This window comes from Bombus huntii, chromosome 9 (assembly GCF_024542735.1).
Source record: "Bombus huntii isolate Logan2020A chromosome 9, iyBomHunt1.1, whole genome shotgun sequence".
NCBI classification, from domain to species: Eukaryota; Metazoa; Arthropoda; class Insecta; order Hymenoptera; family Apidae; genus Bombus; species Bombus huntii.
In genome coordinates, this window is record NC_066246.1 from 10,265,006 (window position 1) to 10,285,772 (window position 20,767).

The 20,767-nt window shown below is 39.0% G+C and overlaps 1 protein-coding gene across 2 annotated transcripts in view; it reads left to right on the plus strand.

The window, feature by feature from the left end:
- Positions 1 to 20,767, plus strand: part of LOC126869717 (plexin-A4) — a 426,446-nt gene that overhangs the window by 96,250 nt on the left and 309,429 nt on the right. For both annotated transcript variants that reach the window (XM_050626597.1, XM_050626596.1), the window contains exon 2: positions 17,941 to 19,222. In XM_050626597.1, the coding sequence (XP_050482554.1) occupies positions 18,050 to 19,222 (1,173 nt within the window). In that variant the 5' untranslated portion in view covers positions 17,941 to 18,049. The remainder of the gene's footprint in view (positions 1 to 17,940; positions 19,223 to 20,767) is intronic.

A 20,767-nucleotide genomic window follows, 5' to 3' on the forward strand; every position in this document is an offset into this window, starting at 1 on the left:
CTGAGATTGCATTCAATATGAAGGAAAGGTTTTCGAATTTGTTAAAGTAAGGTTATTTTAGAGATATTGTGTGAAAATCAAGGAAATCGTAAATAATATTGATTTTCGATTGATAATAGAATTAATAGAGAATCGAATACACGATACAAGTAGGAAAGTGATTTCAGAATTTTGGTCGATGGCGTATGCTTTGTTTCAGCTCGTTTATGAGGTATAACGAATTTTGTGTTATGGCGTCTGGCATTTGATAACACTGGTAGTACTGATTTTCAATTAATAACACAATTAGTAGAAAATTTAATACGCGGTATAAACAGGAAGGTGATTTCGCCACGGTTGATGTATCGTTTTATCTATCTCAGCTTGTTTATCAGTGTTTGTGTCGCGTTAGTTGATGTTTGATTATCTTCGTTAAATTGATCGTTGATTAAATTCCAGAAGAATTTTAATTCCAGCAGTGTTTCGCCGTTATAGAAGTGAAATCAGTATCAAATTATGATCTGAAACAGAGTAAGTATGATCTGAAATAAGTGGTCTCAAATGATTTTAGCAACGTTTCATTAACATCCTTTACAGAAGAATAATTAATATTAATAAAATACGACCTTGCTGCAAAAAAATATATTACATTAAATGAAATGAGACGATCCACAGTAATTTCGACTTTCATCGAATTTCATAGAATACGCGTATTACAGGACACCCTGTATATGCATGTATCCCGCACATGTTCGTTCTTCTCGCTCTATCTGGCGAGTTCACATTCTCCTTGGTTCGTTTCTACCCTTAAACTATAAGTTGGCTGGAGCGGGGCGCCAGGATCCCCTGGCGGCGCATTGCGCGTTTCTGCTTTCGAATTTCGATGTTCGAGCCCCATTTCAGCCCCGGGAACATCTGCTAGCGCGGTGATCGAGCCACGCCACGTTTCTCTAGGATCCACACCCTCTATTTTCCTTGTCTCCTCGTTTATCTATCTGTTTGGACGGCGTGTTTTAGCGGGACTCTTAATCGTAATAAAACGTCGCGGAGTAACGCGTACCGGAGGGGCAGTCGGTAGGTTTGGGATTTTCGATGGCCAGCCGAGGGGTTTAATGACAGTAGTAATGGAGTATAGAAAATGAGACGGCGAAAACGACCCGCCCGGGATTTCGAGCGAATGGATACACCGGCATTTATGTTTCATGAAACGTCGGTCCATGCCAGCTCGGACAGTAAACGTCCCTTTTGCCCTGCGTTGGTGTGTTTTATCTAATGCAGTTTCCTACAGGACAACAAATCGTTCTCACAACAACTTCTTACCTTTACCAAGCTGCGTTTGCATTTTCCACCGTTTACATGGGAAATTAATTTTTCAACGATCGCTAGTAGATACGTCTCTGTTTGTTTTCGACCTTTAATCCTTTCGGTGATACGGCTACAGACGGATACATACGACAAAATATGCGTAGGTTAAATACAGGCAATGAACTTGTTTATTATCGTTGTTTTTTAAAAATGTTCAATTTCTGTACTTTTCTATTTATCGATGTTGAAAGTTATTCTGTGTTTCATATTAAAATAAATGTTACTATGGACCGTATCGTTTTATATCGCAGCAAATTCTTTTCAGTTCGTATTTTGAAAAAATGTTTGTAAAGTATATTCGTACGAGCACCTTTTTTAGTTGCTTATCGGTATTTCGAGAGATTAAATTTCGAAATTTCGGACCATAAGCTTATTTTAATAAGTTTCGAGCAAGTTACTGTTCAACGTACCACTTTGTATTTTGCATTAATCCAGTCATAATTACGTGAGAGCTTCCCATTTCTATCATACGCGTAATAAAAAATTCCCATTTCATTAAGCAAAAAGAAAACCTACTTCCAAATACGACTTACCGTTGCACCATGTTAACGATTAATGTACAAAATTTTCTAAACGTGTTACAACTAATTTGTTATAGATTTCTCGTAATAAAAAGGCAACTACCAATGGAATAGAGATATTCGTAATATACATAAAATTATACCTACATAATATGCGCTTGTGTTATATAATTATTATGATACTAATATATATTAATTATGTATATTAGTGTGCATTAATCATGTACACCGTTTATGTGTATACGATGTTATTATATTTTCAATTCACGAAGACGAATGGTGAAACTAACTGGTTAATTCGGATTAACCATGTGCTGCAGTTTTGCCACATCGAAACGCGAACGTAGCGAAGAAAAACCGTTGTTTGGTAGAAAATTTCGGCCAGCTGGCGATTTTTAATAAAAGAACCGGCGGTTTGCGCCTAAAACTTGCGCCGGGGCAACGACACGCCGCATTCCCGGCGAGCCGTGTGCGGCATCCACAACCTCTCTTCCATATTCAGGTTAAGGAAGAGAAGGCCGACGAACGTGTACGTGCCTCGACGGATCCCTTCGTATCCTTCTCGTTTCCTCGTTTCTCCTTCCTTCCTCTTCTTCTTCTCTCTACTCGATACTCGTCCATTGCTCAGGTATACCTTCCAGTTTTTGCTCTCGATGCTGCGTTCCGTTCAAGGCCCAAGGGCACGATGAATGCGTTAATTGCAACGAAATTATTGAACCTCGTGATAGCGAGAATAAGACAAAGGAGGAAAGAGCGAGGCGGATAGAGTGGAACGGAAGACGCGTGTTGGGTGTTGTTGGAACACGTGCATATGCCAGGCTTGATAATAATAGAGTAATAATTGATATGTAGATGGTGCGTCTTCGTGTACTTACGGGGAATTTATGGCGTGGCTCGTACAAGTAGTCGAACACTGCTAGAAATCTTTTACGTATACATTGTACAAAGCATTTTGAAATCTCATTAACATTTGTAACGAGGTAAGTTTGTCCTGATTATATTCGTAAAATTTAAAGCGAACTTGAAAATGTGTACGTAAGAAGTTATAAGATATTTATGGTAAACATAATACTTAATACATAATAATCAATTATTCGTGATATACTGGGTGGTTGGTAACTGGAGGTACAAGCGGAAAGGGGGTGATTCTACGCGAAAAAAGAAGTCGAAAATATAGAATAAAAATTTTTCGTTTGAGGCTTTGTTTTCGAGAAAATCGATTTTGAATTTTCGCTCGGTACGCGTGCGGTACGTTATAACGTATCTCATTGTAGATCGTTATCTCGATGAAAAAATTAAAAAAAAAAGAAAAAATAAAAAAAAAATTTTTTTCTATATTTTCGACTTCTTTTTTCGCGTAGAATCACCCCCTTTCGGCTTGTACCACCAGTTACCAACCACCCTGTATATTAATAACTCTAACGAGACCATCTCTTATCTCTACAATTTCCTTTCGGTTTGGTTTCAAATTTTATTATAATATATTATTTAGTAAATTTAATTTTCATTTATTATCACAATAGTCGCGTCTCATCGGCTGTACTTTCAATCCTCAGATTGTTCAATGTCGCAACGTGCATCCTCAAACGCAAAGAAACACGATGGAAAAATAATCACGAGCTTTTCCATTGTACGTTTCTCGTCTGTTAGAACTTAACAACGGTAGGAAAGAAGGAGAAAAAAAAAAGGGAGCACAAGGAAAAGGGCGCTGAAGAATCGAGTCACGGACCTGGCACGAGGGCCAGGCCGTGACGGAATTCATCGTCTTGCGTTGCTCGTACAGAGGGTCGTTCGTTCCTCCTACTATGGCCATATTCTCGATCCTCGTCGACTGAGGGACTTCTCTCATTCTTGTCCTCTCTGCTTCTGTTAGTTAGACGACACGCGGCTTCTCTCTCACGGACCCCCCTAGAACGTACCCGGTTCTATTTGTCTCTGTCACCGGTAAATGGCCTTTGCCGAGCGGCACGACGCTCCTCGTAGTCTTTCTCCTACTCTCCTTCCACCTTTCTCTTTCTTCGTTTCACCTTCGATCGCTCTCTCGTCTTCGCTTATAGCAGTCCAACTGCGTACACCTTCGAGTGAACGCCTTTATAAAGAAAGAGAGAGGCCTCATGACCGGAAAAATCGGCAAACATCGCTACGAACCACGCCACTAGGACGATCCGTTGTCCGCTATTTCTCATTGGTATCGATGCTGCCTCGTTTGCGCTCTTCCTTCTTTCTTCCGCTACTCCCGCGTCCATTCCGCGACGCTGATCGACGGCTACCAGATAGAGAACCAGATCGGATAACGTGATTTTCTGGTAGATCGGATAGATACGTACGTAAGCATCTTCGTAGATACAGAATCGGGGATCAGAGAAAGGATTTATGGTATTTGACGATTGTCTAGGAGGCCAAGTTTAGAAATGGGATCGAAGTGTCGACGAAAGAGGAAATCGATCGGCGGCCTGCGAGCACCGTTGTCGGTTCGATGTTTGTGACTTCGTAAAGACGTTTCTCTTGTGACAATTTCGTGGTGTGGTTTCGTGTTAGGTTTCCGTGCTGCTGCTGTTCCCATTCTGTTATTTGCAACGGTGTACTAAAGTCTTCCAGATCTTGCGCTTCATGTTCGGAAGCAAATGTTCCAAAAAATATTAACCAACGTATATTTTCCATTTTCTTTTACTTGCTCTTACGTTAAAATTTGTTAATACAAATAGGATTTGGTATATGAAATGAGAAGTCTATCTGATTGGAAATTTTTGTGCATCATATTGTATACAGAGAAAGTAGAATAGAAAAAGAAGAAGAGGAAGGACACGTAGAAACCGGTCTTATCTTACCTCGATCGGACTATTCTGGAGCAATTCGATTCCTATTTCGATTCTGATGTAATGTGAATGAAAAATGTGATTTAAGCTGATGAGACTTATGCGCGCATTAAGGTGTTAATACGTACGCGCGATACTAAGCACGCCAGAACGAAAGTCCACCCTTTCGTCGTGGAATAACAACGCGGTCGAGAAATTTGTCAGAACAATGGCGGCTAACGAGGAAGCCCGTTTCCATGGGGCGCGTGTCTTTGCGCTGGATCCTCTGGGTACTTAGTTTCGACTTAAGTTCGTAGAAGTACGTTGTCCGAAACGGTGAGTAAACCGACCAAAGGGATGGCAGAGGTTTGGATCAGAGGCTGGAAACGGAGAAAAGTTTCGTAGTGTTTGCAAACCAAAACTCAGCTCTTTGAACTTGCTAGAATTGCGAGATGCGACTCCGTGGAAATCTGTCGTTAAAAAGAAAAAAAAAAAAAAAAGAGAGAGAGAAAGAGAAATCTAGTCGAACCGGTGAGATTGTTTAAAGTCTTAACGATTGTTTAACTCGTTAAAGAGCCATTAAGGTCCGCAAGCCAGCCGACTGCACTCGAGAAAAATGTTGTATTCGTAGTCAGACTGGCCTCTCCTTCGTTTTCTTTTGTTTTCTTTTCTACATCGCCAGTAAATTAATTCAACTTTTCCCAGACAATCGTGTTCAATGCTCGCCAGCTTCCGTCTGACCGGTTGATTTATCCTTTTCTCGACCTTTTCTCGGGGAAAGTATACGTTTTGCCGTGTTGTTTAGAAGTCGCTGAATTTCCAGGTTTCTGGAGTCATAAGTTTTCCCTTAATGTCTCTTTAATTCGCGTTTCAACGCGATATCGTGCGATTATTTTAACGATAGCGTGTGTGAGGGGTTTTTAACCTACGACCTTGATTTTCCTTTAATATTCCCGGTCATTCGGTATCACTTCCTTGAACGCGAATCACGATACAGCTGAGTACATTAAAGTAACATATAGTTCTGTTCAAAAAATGAATAATACTCGTGTGATTTTCTTGGGATCTTCGAGTAAGGAAACGGCAAATTAGGCTTCTTAGCACGTTAGCTGCCATGTTACAGGTCGATATGCCTTACTTTATATTGTACTTTTTAGTATCTGATACTACAAGTTGTCTTAATGATTGCACGCTACATCAAGAATATTTGTTTTTCGCTAACGTAACGTGTCTTTAAGATTTCTTTCAATGTGACTACTAAAAGAAGAAAGGAAACAGGTTTTTTGACAAACGGTTCTACTGTTTGATATTCCGCTATACAGAGCAAGTAAAAATGAAGATAGTCGATCAATTCACTGAAAAATAGAAGCTAGCAATTAAAGATTAAGTTTAAACCAATCCACAATTATCGTATCCTCCGCTAATCTAACGATATCAATTAAGAAATAGCTCTTCCTTCTTGAATAATTGATCTACTTCAGATATCACTTAGCTCCCTCATCCGTGTTCGTTAAATTTTCATGAAAAATCGCCCCTGTCTTCTGTCAGTTCGAGATTTTTGCTAATCCAAATCCGTCCGCGTAACAAAGGGTTCAACAGAAAGCTTTTAGACAATAGAACTTGTACGTCTTCTAATCGTCTTATCGTGCATGGTGCAGGGGTCGAAGGAAAAGCGAAGACCCTGTATATCTTTCTAAATTACTCGGCAACTTCTTCCGGGCGATTTCTTTTTTCGTCTTTCGCCATTTACTTAATGACGAATCAGAAGAGTTTCGTAGGAAGAGAGCACGGCGGAGCAACCCTGTGCAGATTTAAAGGAATCGCGTATCGTTTTTTTCGGCTGACCCCCGTTACATTCTTTGTTGCTTCTTTTGCCGTGTTTCTTTACTTCTGCTTTACTTTTCTTTTCTCCTTGCTCTTCTTTTTTTTTCGTCGCGAACTAAAAGGTCGATTCAAGTTGGCCGAGCGATCGCATTCGTTACGTGGAAGTTTTCTTAAGAAGGCAGTTTATCTCAAGGTATTTCCCACGTTGGAGCAAGGTAGTTTCCCCGCTCGGATATCTGAACGTTTTAAATTCGTTCTGACTAACTGCCACACGGTCATAACGCTGTGTCGCACATCTGTTTCCGAGCCTTTTTCGGAAAGGTTTTTTTCATTGTGCTTCCCGCGTTTCCTTCATTCTCCGGAGATATCGAGGACGAACACTTGGTTCGCCGAGTAATTGCAATTTTTCCTCGTTTTCAATTGTCGGCGCGCACCTGAGAAATTAAAAGGGACTTAATTAGTTTAGCGCGATTAATGGGAGAAGTTGAGGAAATTAAAGAGCCGAGGAAACTTGCAGCCTGTAATACAGATTGAGTTGCTAATATAATTAAATATTACAATATCTTACAGCAAAACTGTAAGCTTCTTAAAATTGTACAAGTGCAGGGCATTAGTGAGTTGAGAAAATTTGAAATCCTCGTGGAAATTTGTATTGTCGATGGAATCGATGATATAATTGCTATATTCACATTTTTTTTTTTACAGTGAAATTACAACTTTTTTGAATTGTAAAAAATTGTGGATCGAGTAGGCACGTTCTCAGAATACTAAAAATACTAAATAGAACCGATGATATAATTACTCTAAGCACATTTTTTTTTTACAGTAAAATTGCGTTTTTTGAATTGTAAAAAATTGTGGATCGAGTAGGCACGTTCTCAGAATACTAAAAATACTAAATAGAACCGATGATATAATTACTCTAAGCACATTTTTTTTTACAGTAAAATTGCGTTTTTTGAATTGTAAAAAATTGTGGATCGAGTTGGCACGTTCTCAGAATACTAAAAATACTAAATAGAACCGATGATATAATTGCTATATTCACTTTTTTTACAGTAAAATTGCAAGTTCTTTGAATTGTAAAAAACTGTCATAGAGAATTTTTTGAAAAAGATGAGCTACCTTTTTTTGTGCCGTAATTCATCTTTTATCGCAATGAGTAAAAATTGAGTAAAAATTTTGAGAACATAGATTTGATCACGTACATATACCAATCCTTAAAAGTACAGTTGACTTTCAAGCAACGTGGATTTGGTTACACATGCATTTCTTTCTCCATCAATATTGTAGGAGTTTCCACGAAAACATGTATACTATGTAGGTATGTAGTCCGTATACTAAGTCGTGACTTTGCAACAAACCAAACGACTAGCAAAGAACGTTTGAAAAAGAAAAAAAAACGCAAATCGCCGTTGTTAAAAGACGATCGAGCAGACTATGTTTATATTATCGGCGTTGTGAAATCAGTCATGTTTCGTCACAATATGAATATAATATTGAATATGTATATGTGTACGTATTTTCTCTTCCTTATATGTAGGCAACTTTCTTTTCTTCAATTTATGTTATTATAACAAAACAGTAATAACAAACGCATGTACATATGTAATATGCAGAATAAAGCTTTCGGTCAACAACAGATTACTACGTACATACATGTACATGCATAGCCAAGCTTTTGGAGACTCATAATTATACGTGGATTTTCGACTACACGAACGTTGTTGGAGGGTCAACTGCATATCCCTTACTTTCATAATTAATTAAGTTATAACAATATTTTCGTGATTTGGAAAAATATACTGAATTTTTTTATAACGATACATTCAGAAAAATTCTATAGAAATCCATCATGATTGATAATGCTTCATATGCGAAAGTTAATTCCTATTATGAATACCGAAAAATCGTAGCTAATGGGGAAAATCGGTAAAATGTTTCATAGTGTACGAGCTATTCGTTCTGTAATGGTTTCATATAGACGGAGCTCTACCGTGTTACTCCACGCACAATGGATACAAATTTCTTTAAATTTCTTAATTTACCAGGAAAGGAAGGCTACCTTGAGCGGAACAGTAAGAAACTGTAAAGAATTGATGCTGCTCCCCTTTTGGTCCCTTCCCGTTATCCACCCACGCTTCTTCCTTGTCTCATTCTTTTTCTCCTTCCCACTGCAAAGTCTCCACTCTCCGGTTTACCAAATGATCGCATTTGTTACGGAGAATTGCGGCTTGGAAAAGCAGTTTACCCCTTAAGGTACGTTTCTCACTCTCTGGTAACGGGCCTCTTCTTTAACCATACGTGACTTCAACCTCGTAATTTACCCGTAGCTTCTCGTCCGACTATTTAAATTCCACCCTCCAACCTCTCTCGTACCTGAGAATCCGACGTTTCTTGAAAACCGAACCGCATTCTACCGCGGTCTCCTTAAAATTCCAAAGGCGTTAGTTACGCGATCGCATTTCACCTGGCATCTGTGCGGATTCTCTAACGAGCAATCGAAGGATCAAAGCGAACGTTTCTGGCCCGGTTTCAGGATCGAATCTCGCCGAGGAACGACCTTGATTTCACAGACGGTTCGACGAACCCCGACAGTTTCCTTTGCTCTCCGACGTTTCTCATTCGAGTGGCCTTAATCGAGATCAGCGTTGCCGTGCATCGGCCTGCTTAATTCCGTGACGTTTGAATTCTTTGCTGCGAGTTAAGAATATTTAGCGTAGTTTCGGGAAACGTGTTTCGATTAAGAATTGAAAAAGGATCGGTCTGTCGGTTTGTGTAATTGTTTATACAAGTTATCGTATGTCTTCCGAAAGGATCATTTTTATTCAAGCGAAGCTTGTATAATGTTGTGTAATAAAATATTGTTTTCTTGACATGTTCAATATAAATATCGTAATATCTTAATATCTTCGTATAAGGATACGATAAAACACCTTATTGTTAGTATAGAATTGAAAAAAAGAAACTTGATGATGTATTAATCGTACGACATTGTAATGACAAAATTAAACAATCCAACTGAATCGATTAAAATATGGCTTCTGAACGAATTAGAATTTATTATAGTCCAGCAACTGTTGCGAGTATCTTGAAACAATTTATCAACGTGTTGCAAATGTAATTTGATAATTTAGGCAAATCTTCGCGTTTCTTACGAGCCCTGCAAGTGTTCTAATATTTATGAATGAGATTTGTACGTTTAAAGGCGAACTAAATGAAAGTAAAGCGCCCAGCCTTCCTCGCGTGTTCCGCGGAAAATGATGAAATATAAGCAGGTACGTAGGAAGGTTATCGGGTGCATCGCACGGAAGCACCCGTCGGTTTTCCATTAAAATAAATGTGCATATTAAAGCGCGTACTTTGTAATTAAAATTAACGCCTGGCCGTTTCTGCTGGACGCTTTCGGCGTACGTCACGCAGGAATTATACGTAGTTCGCGTACGAATCAACCGTATCGTCCCTGAAAACCTCGAATCAATTACGTTTCTCGTTCCATTGCTTTCTATTCCTTATGTTTCCGGAAGGATACGATTAATCTCCACTGATAGTTTGAAGTATTCGTCAAAATAATTGCCATCCGTGGTCGACGTTGATTTTACGGTTTAACGAGGAATAGGAGAAATGAAAGATTTTTAGCGTTTTCCAGAAAGTCTTTTCGAAAATCTCAAGTATTAATGACGCGTTTAACGACACTGTTTATTGTCTATTACAAGTACTTCGTATTTTTCTTCGATAATATAGATTCTCTTAGATATATCAGATTTTATATTAGATGTTCTACATTTTAAATTATTTGTTTTATAAACGCAGAATGGAAAATATCGTTGGATAGCTAATTTTACGAGTGAATAATCAGCAGTCCCAGCATTGAAAGATATTTTATAGACGTTCCATCTATTTTTATGGGTGAGTTAATTGTCCGTGGTAGTTAGAAACGATGCTTTCGCTGCACGCTCACCGACTTGTATCAAGTTAACGAGTCAATAAAATAAAAATGATGACGTAATAAAATAAAAATAATGGTTTAATGAAATTAAAATAATGACTTAATGAAATATAAATATATATATATTGTTATATAGCCAAGGAAAAATTCCACTAAAAAGAAAAAATTCTTAATTTTTGACCAGTCAGATCGAAGAAATTTGTACCTTAAGAGATTAATCGAATTGATCTTTTCTTCAATCTCTGCCTCTTTTGCAAATATGAAAATGTACGTTAGAGATTCTTGCCGGAATCAAGAGCTCGGGATGCAGCTACTTCTCATTTCCGGATTAATCCGTGAATCTTTTCTACTCGCAACCGGTTGGTTCTCCGGTAAACACGCTAATTAAGGTGTCGTTTCACGGTTGTTTGTGTTTCCCAACCGAAGATACGTGGTCCCTGCGGTAGCTAAACAACGTCCTTTCCATTCGTGTCGCGACGTCTCCGGGGTTAGATCGGATAATACCTCGGTGAAAATTGTCGACGATCGAAACGATCGTTAATTACGGTTTTAACCTACATACGATATGTGCGTGTGTCGCACACACCGGACAGAATAGGACTACACGGGGAAAAGGCACGTGTGCTTTTATCAGATAGCGCGAGAAGAACAAAAGCACCTTGTCTCGTGCGTACAATCAGCAGAAGAAACATGGGTAGCTCCCATTTTACGAATCCCTGCGTTACGAATTTCTTTAGAGTGGAATTTTTATTTTAAATTGTGTACGTCGAAGGCGATTTTTTCTCTTTTTCTTTTTTTTTTTTTGTAGAAAAAGATATACCGTAGCTTCCCAAAATTGTCGGTTGCTGATTCACCTGGTGACGAAGAAATGAGTTAATTTTTTTCCAAGAATCTTTTTGATTCAAATCTTCTCTTATGTTATTTTCAAATGCGTAAATCTTCAGCCAGCAAAATCTTTGTCATTTCGTATTCGCTTTATATTTTGTATATCTCTTCCTACGAACCTAACTCTCGCTTATAGCATCGTCTCCAATGGAAACAGTTTGTTACTAGACTATACATGTTGATGGATTTATGAAAAATCAAAATGTTCAAAACTGTGTAGAATACGTATGATGTGCAAGAATATATATGAAATATCCGAAGTAAAGAACTATTTATAATAGTTAGAGGATAAGAAGGATGTTTATCTAGATGGTGTTTCTTTAATCAAGTACAAACATAAATACACTGCACCATTTTTCATTTTCATTGCTTATAAGTTACGTTATCGGGCTAGCGTTTAACCGAAAGCTCGATGAATAATTCTCAACAAGTAAATACATCAATCGCCACTTTACGCTTTAATTTACGATCTCGGTATATCGGTTCCAACAACTATACCGTAACCATCTTTCCTTACGATCTTTCTCGCGCTCGCACGAGCGCACCTGGAACAAACATAGTGCTCTTGCACGCATACTTGCCGCTACTTGGCTCCCCTTCTATGTGGAACCGCGCGTTCCTGGATATCTCGCGATGCTTATCTGCTTGTCGGATAACCCGCCGCGATCCTCTTTCCACGTTGCTCGATCGTTGCGTGCTTCTTCGTACGAGGCTCGAAACACCGCGTTTACCTTCATCTCTTCGTACGAAAAGGACGAAACGCGACGCCGTATAGGATGTTCCGTGAGTAAGATTGGAACTGCGTGCGCGGTCTGCGTTCGATCGTTTACCGCGTTCCGATACGATGTTCAACCCTTGGGCGAAGGAGAACCGTTCTGCCATTTTGTTCGCCTGGAAAAAATTTGTTGCGCTTCTTTAACAATCAAACGCTTAAACAGACGAATACTCGAAACTTTTCTATAAATTTTGACGAAGAGAAATGCAGATCCGGAGCAGTTTTGTGATATTTTTGCTACAATAATAAATAACTCTTTCAGTGAAGGTGTAGAAATGGGTACTTGGTTGTTGGAATTTGAAGTGGTTCAGCTTATCGTAATATAATTTAATGTAATTAACCATGTTTCTTGTCCTGAATAATTCACTCATCGGATTTTCGTATAAAATTCTGTTGTGTAATTCCACGAAATTGACAAGTTACAAATTACATGCTATGGACTTCCCTTGTATAATACTACATCGAATAGAATAATTAGATTTGTTTACACGAGAGTTTGTGGCTTCTGAAATTTCGCTAATGTCCAGCGTTACTTCCATCAAACAATAGCTGTTTTTCGTGATTATTGGTATCGACGTTTCTAATTGCATCTGTCATTCGTACTTGAACAACTTCATTATGACTAATTATACGGAAATATAGTTTGAACTTTTGCCAAAATTGCTCGTAATTTCTGCTAATTGCCGATTAAATTTTAATATTAAACGTCTAGATTCTGAAAATATCGATGCTGAAGTACCAAACCGAAATTTTTCATTTTCCGTTTCGTCTTCCTGTAAACGTTCATCTGCTGCTTACCTTGGAAAATTAAGTTCCTTTGTTTTACGTGTAGTTCTTCACAATTGTTCGTTTAATTTCACAAAGAAATTAGCTTCTAATTGCTGACTTTCTTCGGTCTGTATCCGGGTTTCATATTAAAAACGGATTGAAAATGAAGCTTCGCTCGTGATATCTGTCTCATCGCTTTTTGTCAGAATGTCGATTGCTGTATTGATTGGCAGATTAATTTTCGAACGGAAACGTGATATCTGAACACAAAAATGAGCAATCATGTCTTTCTAGATATATAGCTTGATAACGGAAACCTTGTTTCACATTAACGTCACATTCATGGAATGCGTTTGAATTCTGCTTATCGGTTCCCCAGGAGCGATGAATTTTTCATTTTTCGAACTCGGCTAATCACTAGTCGTCACTCGCCAATCAATGACTCATTTTTACCCGATAAGCACTTTTATTCGCACTCGTACAGTTGGCATGTAAGGTAAAATTCAACTGTAAGAATTTTATTTGTTATCTGTCCCCTGTATCGTGGGAAGATAGTTCGACATCAAACAAGAATACAAACCTGTGTATTGAAATGTTAAATATACATACAATATATTAAATCATGAATCGATAGAGGCCGGTATTTCTCAGAATGCTTATCTTATGGTGATAATGCGAAGAATCGAACGGAAAGACCTTTTATAGCATTTATTACAAAATAAAATTTCGTATAATTCGATAGAATAACAAATTAGAAAACGCGAAAGTCAGAATAGAGTATCGTTGACTTTATTTAACGTTCGTGTCGAGGATGTTAAATATACTGCAATGGAAAATACCATATAAAATAAGGTTAAAGCAGAAAATGACTGGACAACACGAAACAACTTGCACTCTCCGTTTCTTTTGCGTCTTTCACGCGACTGTGCACCTTCGTGTACGCATGTTCCTTTCTTCCATTTTACAATCTCTTCCACCCATTTCAGCCAAACTACGCGGAACAGATTCTTCAGTCTCATATTCTCTGAAACTTTCTTTCTCACCCTAACCTCAAATATTCATTGCCTGTTCGCATCTCTGTACCTCGGTCGCTTGTAATAAACGTCCGCGCCAAATTCCCATTTCCATGCTTCAGCGGTGCGTTGCTGAAAACAACTCGTAAAACCTACTTTTCAATCAAAGCACAAATCATTGTTACAACGTCGTCAATTACAATTACGAGAAGACGTACGTGTAAAGTAAGGAAGGCAGGACACACGGAGCACACGGTAGACTTCCACTTCCTTCGTCGCCTCTACCCATAAACTGGAATTGACGTGTTGCAGAAGGGAGCCCCGACAGGCTCTGAGATGGGTGTTCGGAAAATAAGGAAAGTTTTTGTTGCGATTGAACGTTACCGTTACGTCGCGATAAGAAGGAACGAGCAGAAGAAACAGCTTTCCCTTCCTCCGGCTGGTTCTCCATCCACTCCCTTCTTTCTCCCCTGGTATACAACATTTTTTCTCCTTTCATTTTCTTTTTTCCTTCTCACGTACTTCGTCGCGTCCTGCACAAAGTCAGGCGTTTCATTTCGTTAAGAGGAATATGCGTTAGGGTTCCGATTCAAAGGCACCTGGTTTCCCTAGTCGATAAATTGTTAGATACCTTCCTTTCCGTTTTTTCTATTATCTCCCCCCCCCCTCTCTCTCTCTTTCTCTCTTTACATGGTTTTGCCCCGTGTTCTCACCTTTTCTTTTCCGTACAGTGACTTTTAGGAAGTCCTACGTGAACTTTCAAACGACGAAGCCTTCCCGATCGCGTGCTCGAGTAATTATAGTGGATAACACAGGCCTTCTCGAAGGGAAAGGAATTTTCTACCTGTTTTCATCTCTACACGTTTCTGCGTTTAAGTTGTTGTCTTTCTTTTTTACGTCTGATTTTAGTTTTTGCGTCCGAGCTCCTCCTGCTGGTCAAGCATTTTTCAGCTTTTAGATTGCTCTTTATTTTTACTGACATTGTTAATCTCCCGTGGTATTCTATCTGTCGATAGCATCGTTACTTTTAGGTCCATCTTGTTCGCCTTGAACCTCCTTAACGCTTTGACTGCCACGCCGAAATCACATGTTTCGCTCAAGACGCCACGAGAGTATTTTTATTATTCGAAGCATGTAATCGCAAAATAATAATAAATCGATGATGTAAGGCAACATTCTTCCCCAATGGATCGTTTATCTTATTGGTGGTCACGAGTGACCATCGTGGCGCCTTGGTAACAGTTGATAGCGACATATTATAACAAGGCTTCGTTTATTTCAACAAACCATTCGCATTCGTTATTTCGTCGTAAGAAAAACGTCCAGAATATATTGTTGAAACGTGTAGAAGATATTAGTAAACAGTATTTGCTCATTCTATATATAATAGTAAGATATGTTCACACTTCTAACTTCATATAATTATAAAGCAGCATTTACGGTTATTTTCTAAGGTGTGTTTATAATAATATTCGTAGATTAAGCCTCAGAAATATGCAAACACAGTGCACCATTGGATGCAATATTCGTTTTCATTTTTTTTATTGATGTTCTAATAAAAATGTTTAATTGTTCAATGGGGCACTTTTTATTTCAAAGTATCTTCTATTTATCGGTTATATATAAGCAAAACGTCCAGAATATATTGTTGAAACGTGTAGAAGATATTAGTAAACAGTATTTGATCATTCTATATATATAATAGTAAGGTGGAGAGACAAGCGTGACATTTTTATGATTTCGACAAGACATTCGGATGAAATGGTGGAAGTCCGAAAAAAGATTATGTTTATGATAAAATAATGGTAGTGGTAGATTACAACAGAGGAAAGTGTGCTGTACATTTATCAGATCAAATGATACTATATTGTACACGACATAGAAGAACCCTCAAGTGGTATATAAAATTAGCTTTAGAGTTATTGTTAAATACATCAATTTCAAACGCGATGATACTCTATAAACAAGCAACAAAAACAAAAATCAAGGTATCAGCTTTTAGAATAACACTCGCAATGCACCTTACACAGTACCATTCACCAGAGCCGTCGAATATACTTATTCGACAAAGATTACGACACGAAATGCAGAAGAAAGAAGGACAAGCGTACCTGGCACAAAAATTTTGCAGAGAGTGCTATAAAAAAAATGTTAAACAGTCAGGATCAAAAATTGCTAAGAATCGAACCAAAAAGTGACCACCTATTGTTCAGATTGTATTGCTGAACCACATTTATGTTTAAAGTGTTGTAACACAGTGCACCGTTAGATGCAAGATTTCTTCTCATTTTTTTATATTGATGTTCTAATAAAAATGTTTAATTGTTCAATGGTTCACTTTTTATTTCAAAGTATCTTCTATTTATCGGTTATATATAAGCAAAACGTCCAGAATATATTGTTGGAACGTGTAGAAGATATTAGTAAACAGTATTTGCTCATTCTATATATAATAGTAAGGTATATTCACACTTCTAACTTCAGTTATATAATTATAAAGCAGCATTTACGATTATTTTCTAAGGTGTGTTTATAATAATATTCGTAGATTATCCCTCAAAGATGTGGATGCAAACACAGTGCTCCTTTTTATTTCAAAGTATCTGCTATTTATGGGTTACATTCAAAATGCCCTAACTGTCAATTTTCATACAATTTTTACAATCGTAAGAAGTTCAAGCGCTCCGGTCATCAGTGAACACCGTGACGTCACAGGAGAAACCGTGGCCGGTCATATATGACCAACGTGACAGTCAAAGTGTTAATCACGTAGGCTTTTAAATTACGATAACGTTGTGAGGCTGGTATAGCAATAAGTGGTAAAATGTCATTTTTGAAAAAATCTACCATTTAAGACGCTATTTCCACGAAGATACATCGAATGTTCCTTACACTTTACCAGGAACTTTATGAACGATCTGATACGGAATTGTAGTACGAGCAATAAAAGTCGTAACGCACTTATCATTCCAGTTTACATTTTTATCGGTGAAATAACGTTATTATCAATATCAGTTGTCTCGCAAGGCACTCGCGTGCAAGTACACGCTTGATTCGTCAAGAGTGTGAAGAGATAATCGAAGCAATTATTCCGCGTTGTAAGGTGTGTCGTGTCCAGGGTGTCGTTGGTCCGCTGTTAAGTCGCAATTAATGTAAAACAGCCGTATAGTCACGCTAAACGTGGCGTCTGCGTCTGCGAAAATGCTAGGTGCCTTTGATTTAAGACCGGTCTTCGTTAAAGACGTCTTTATACGCTTTCAGCGATTCCGCCTGTTCGCGTAAACGATATATTCACTTTACAACGCGTCGTTTAAGTTCCCTAACTAACTCTTTTTAACATTCGAGAAAGTACACGAGCCTTGTTATCCCGTTTGGTTACACGCGTTTGCGTACTAAACGCGATAACGAGGGAGAAATTCCTAGACTTTACGTTCTATCTGAAATTAATACCACACGTTTCTTTAACGTTCCTTATTTCTTTCTCGCGGCTACAGTGTAAACTTCAGGTACGAGCGTTTCACGCTCCGTTTCCCTGTTACTCCATAAAATGCAAATGGGTACAGCAGCACTAAAACTACCGATCGGTAGTTCGGTTTTCGTATGCTAAGTCTTAAATGCAGCAGAACGTAAAATGGAGTTTTAGCGTGTTCCTATCGGAATACGTCTAGGCAAAGAGACACGGATCTGCTGGCTTATTTTTCATAGAACGATGAAAATAAGCACGCTTACTGATTAAAAGTTTCAGTAAAATCATATAAAGATCGCAGCAAAGGATGCGTTGCTTTTTGTGCTCTGGTTTTCATGTCACGTCCTGATTAAACTGCAGAATATTAATATATCGTAGTTGAAAATGAAGATGAGATCTGTCGAGTCAAAAGATATAAATCCTTTAAAAATAGTTGATAAAGTGGCGAAATTTTATGAAAGCCAAATTCTCAAGACGAATAATAGTAATTGATACTGTGATAGTTTGACCATCATTTTTCTCAATAAAAATGTGTGCTACTTGATTGACGAATAAAAAACATGAATATAAACTAAACCTTCTTTCTGGTTTTGTTGGCAGGTCTGGGAGAGGCTCGAGGAAGACGCCTTCGCGAGAATTCTCGGGCGCAGCGAAGAAGGAAGTAGTGACAGATCGTGTCCCGCGTAGCAGTAGAAAGTAGAGTAGTAAGATGCTAGTCTTCCCGTGCAGCAGCGAGTCATCGACGAGGATGGGATCGATGCTGTCGCATCAACAGCAACTTCGCCTGCTCCTGTCGATCCTGGTGCTGTTGTCTCCCCGGCTGCCGGTCCGTTCGACGCCAGCCGACATAGTACAAAGGTTCCACGATCCAGAAGTGAAACGCATGAACCATCTGGTCGTGGACAAGAACACCGGTCGAGTTTACGTGGGCGCGGTGAATCGGTTGTATCAGCTCTCGCCGGACTTGAGCCTCGTCGTAAAGGAAGTTACTGGTCCAAAAGGCGATTCGACCGCTTGTTCGATGATCGACTGTCCCCGTGAAACGCCAACGAGGCTAGTGGACAATGTGAACAAGGCGTTGGTGATCGACTACACGACCACCAGGTTGATCTCGTGCGGAAGTTTGTCCCAGGGCACCTGCAGAGTACGAAACCTTCACAATATCTCGGACGTGGTGCAAGAAGTGAAAGAGGCCGTGGTAGCGAACAACGCTACCGCGTCCACGGTGGCGTTTATCGCGCCTGGACCACCGAATCCACCCGTTTCGCAAGTGATGTACGTGGGTGTAACGTTCACCGGTAACTCGCCGTACCGATCGGAGGTTCCCGCGGTCAGCTCCAGATCATTGGACAAGGATAGAATGCTGAACATCGCGGAAGCTGCCGTCACCACCGGTACCAGGATGTACGTGAACTCGTTGTCGCGCGAGAGATATCCTATCAACTATGTGTACGGGTTCAGCAGCGGTGGTTTCAGCTATTTTATGACCACGCAGATGAAGAACACCGATACCGCGGTATTCATATCGAAGCTGGTTCGAGTCTGTCACGACGACGAGCATTACTACTCGTACACCGAGATACCGATCAACTGCACCAACGATGGCACGTATTATAATCTGGTGCAGGCCGCGTACGTCGGCAAGGCTGGCTCGGTTCTAGCCGGAGATTTGGGCATCACCGCTCAGGACGACGTGTTGTTCGCGGTTTTTTCGGAGAGCAACAGCACGCACAGCGACGTACCGAAGGAACATTCCGCGCTCTGTGTCTACTCGTTGAAGGCCATAAGAAGGAAGTTCATGACCAATATACAGAAGTGCTTCAGCGGCGAGGGTCATCGGGGGCTGGAATACATCTCTCCGAGTCACAAGTGCATCTTAACGGTGAGCGATTCTCTCTGTACTTTTCTTTCACCGATCTCTTTTACGATCGACGTTACTCTCATCCGCCGACTTTTCAAATCGTATATATATAGGCGAAACGTGGGCTTAAGTGATTTTCTACGAACGAGGTTTCCGACGAATCGTAAAAATGTAATAGCGGAACACACGTGCTCGCCAAACGTTACGATAGCAAATGCCGCGAACGAAATGTCGAATAAGGCGCGAATATGACTTTTCGAGTGGACGTGTTTCTTTCGTTTAGAAAAATGTTTAACTGCTTACGACTGGGTAGCTTGGTAGCGGAAAGAACGCAAGCTGCGTTGTTTTCAAGCAATAGAACGTTGTACGATGCTGATTTTTTCAGCGCTAAGATATCTAATAAGTCGTATAATTTTCCTCTTTCGATGCAGAATATACGTATATGAAATTATTCACAAGTCAACGTTATTAGAAATATTCCCGAGTATAATAAATTATATAACACGTGGAGCACGTGTTGTGACGTGTGAATGACGAACTAACCTGCCTCTTCCGGTTGAGACATTAAAAATTGTATCTACCTACCAGCATTTTTCTTATTAGGAAAAATGGCTACGTCTATAAATCGTTCCTGTACATCTACAAATCAAAGAAGAACCAAATAGAACACTTGCCTTTGTATCATTTTCTAGGCAACTTTCCAGCCGCTTATCTACGTTACGTTGCATTGACGTTTCGCTCTTTCTTTTCCTTTCATTTTTAGCAAAATCCCGCATAAATCACAACGTTCGAGTGGCATATTTTACTCGTAGCTTCGAGTTGGTCGGTATAAATCGCGAGTCAAGAACAGACGATCCAAAGAGGGAGGGAAAGCGAATTCAATGATAAAAGCGAAATCATGGCACGTCGTTGTAGATGCAGGATCAAAGTCAAGGCAGCCGAGTTGAAGTATACTCTGTGACAAAAATGCAGCGCTCACGTGCTATCATTCAATTCTTAATGATACGTTCATGATTCTCTAAATTCAGCGAATATCATATACGCATTGCCTTGCAATGAAGTTACGCATAAAGTTTCCAGGGTTTTACAGATCATCGATATCATCGAATTATTATTCCATTTTAGCTCCACTATTCAGAGATTTCCAATTATTTCACACGAAATCCTATAACGATACCAATTTGTATTTTCCTCTCGCAGTTCGTATGTCAATTAAAATCTTCAAATTCATCCTTGAAATATAAAAATATCAAATAATTCTTTGTGACGACGAACTTTTATTTACGTAACTTTTATTTATTAAGAAAAACTGTTGCCAACAGAATGCTTACAACTAGCAGCAAGCCGATGATGCATTAATACAGTACCGTAGTGATTAATGATGTAATAATAATATAATAATGTTAGTTAGTGATATATATAATGTATAATAATGATGAGAGTTGCAAATTAACTGTTTAGTTATCTTAATTATAATATGTTATCGTATTTAGTTCGCGTTAAACAACCATCGTTTCCTGCTCAATCAACATCTGTTTAATCCATTGTAAATAAACTAATTATAGT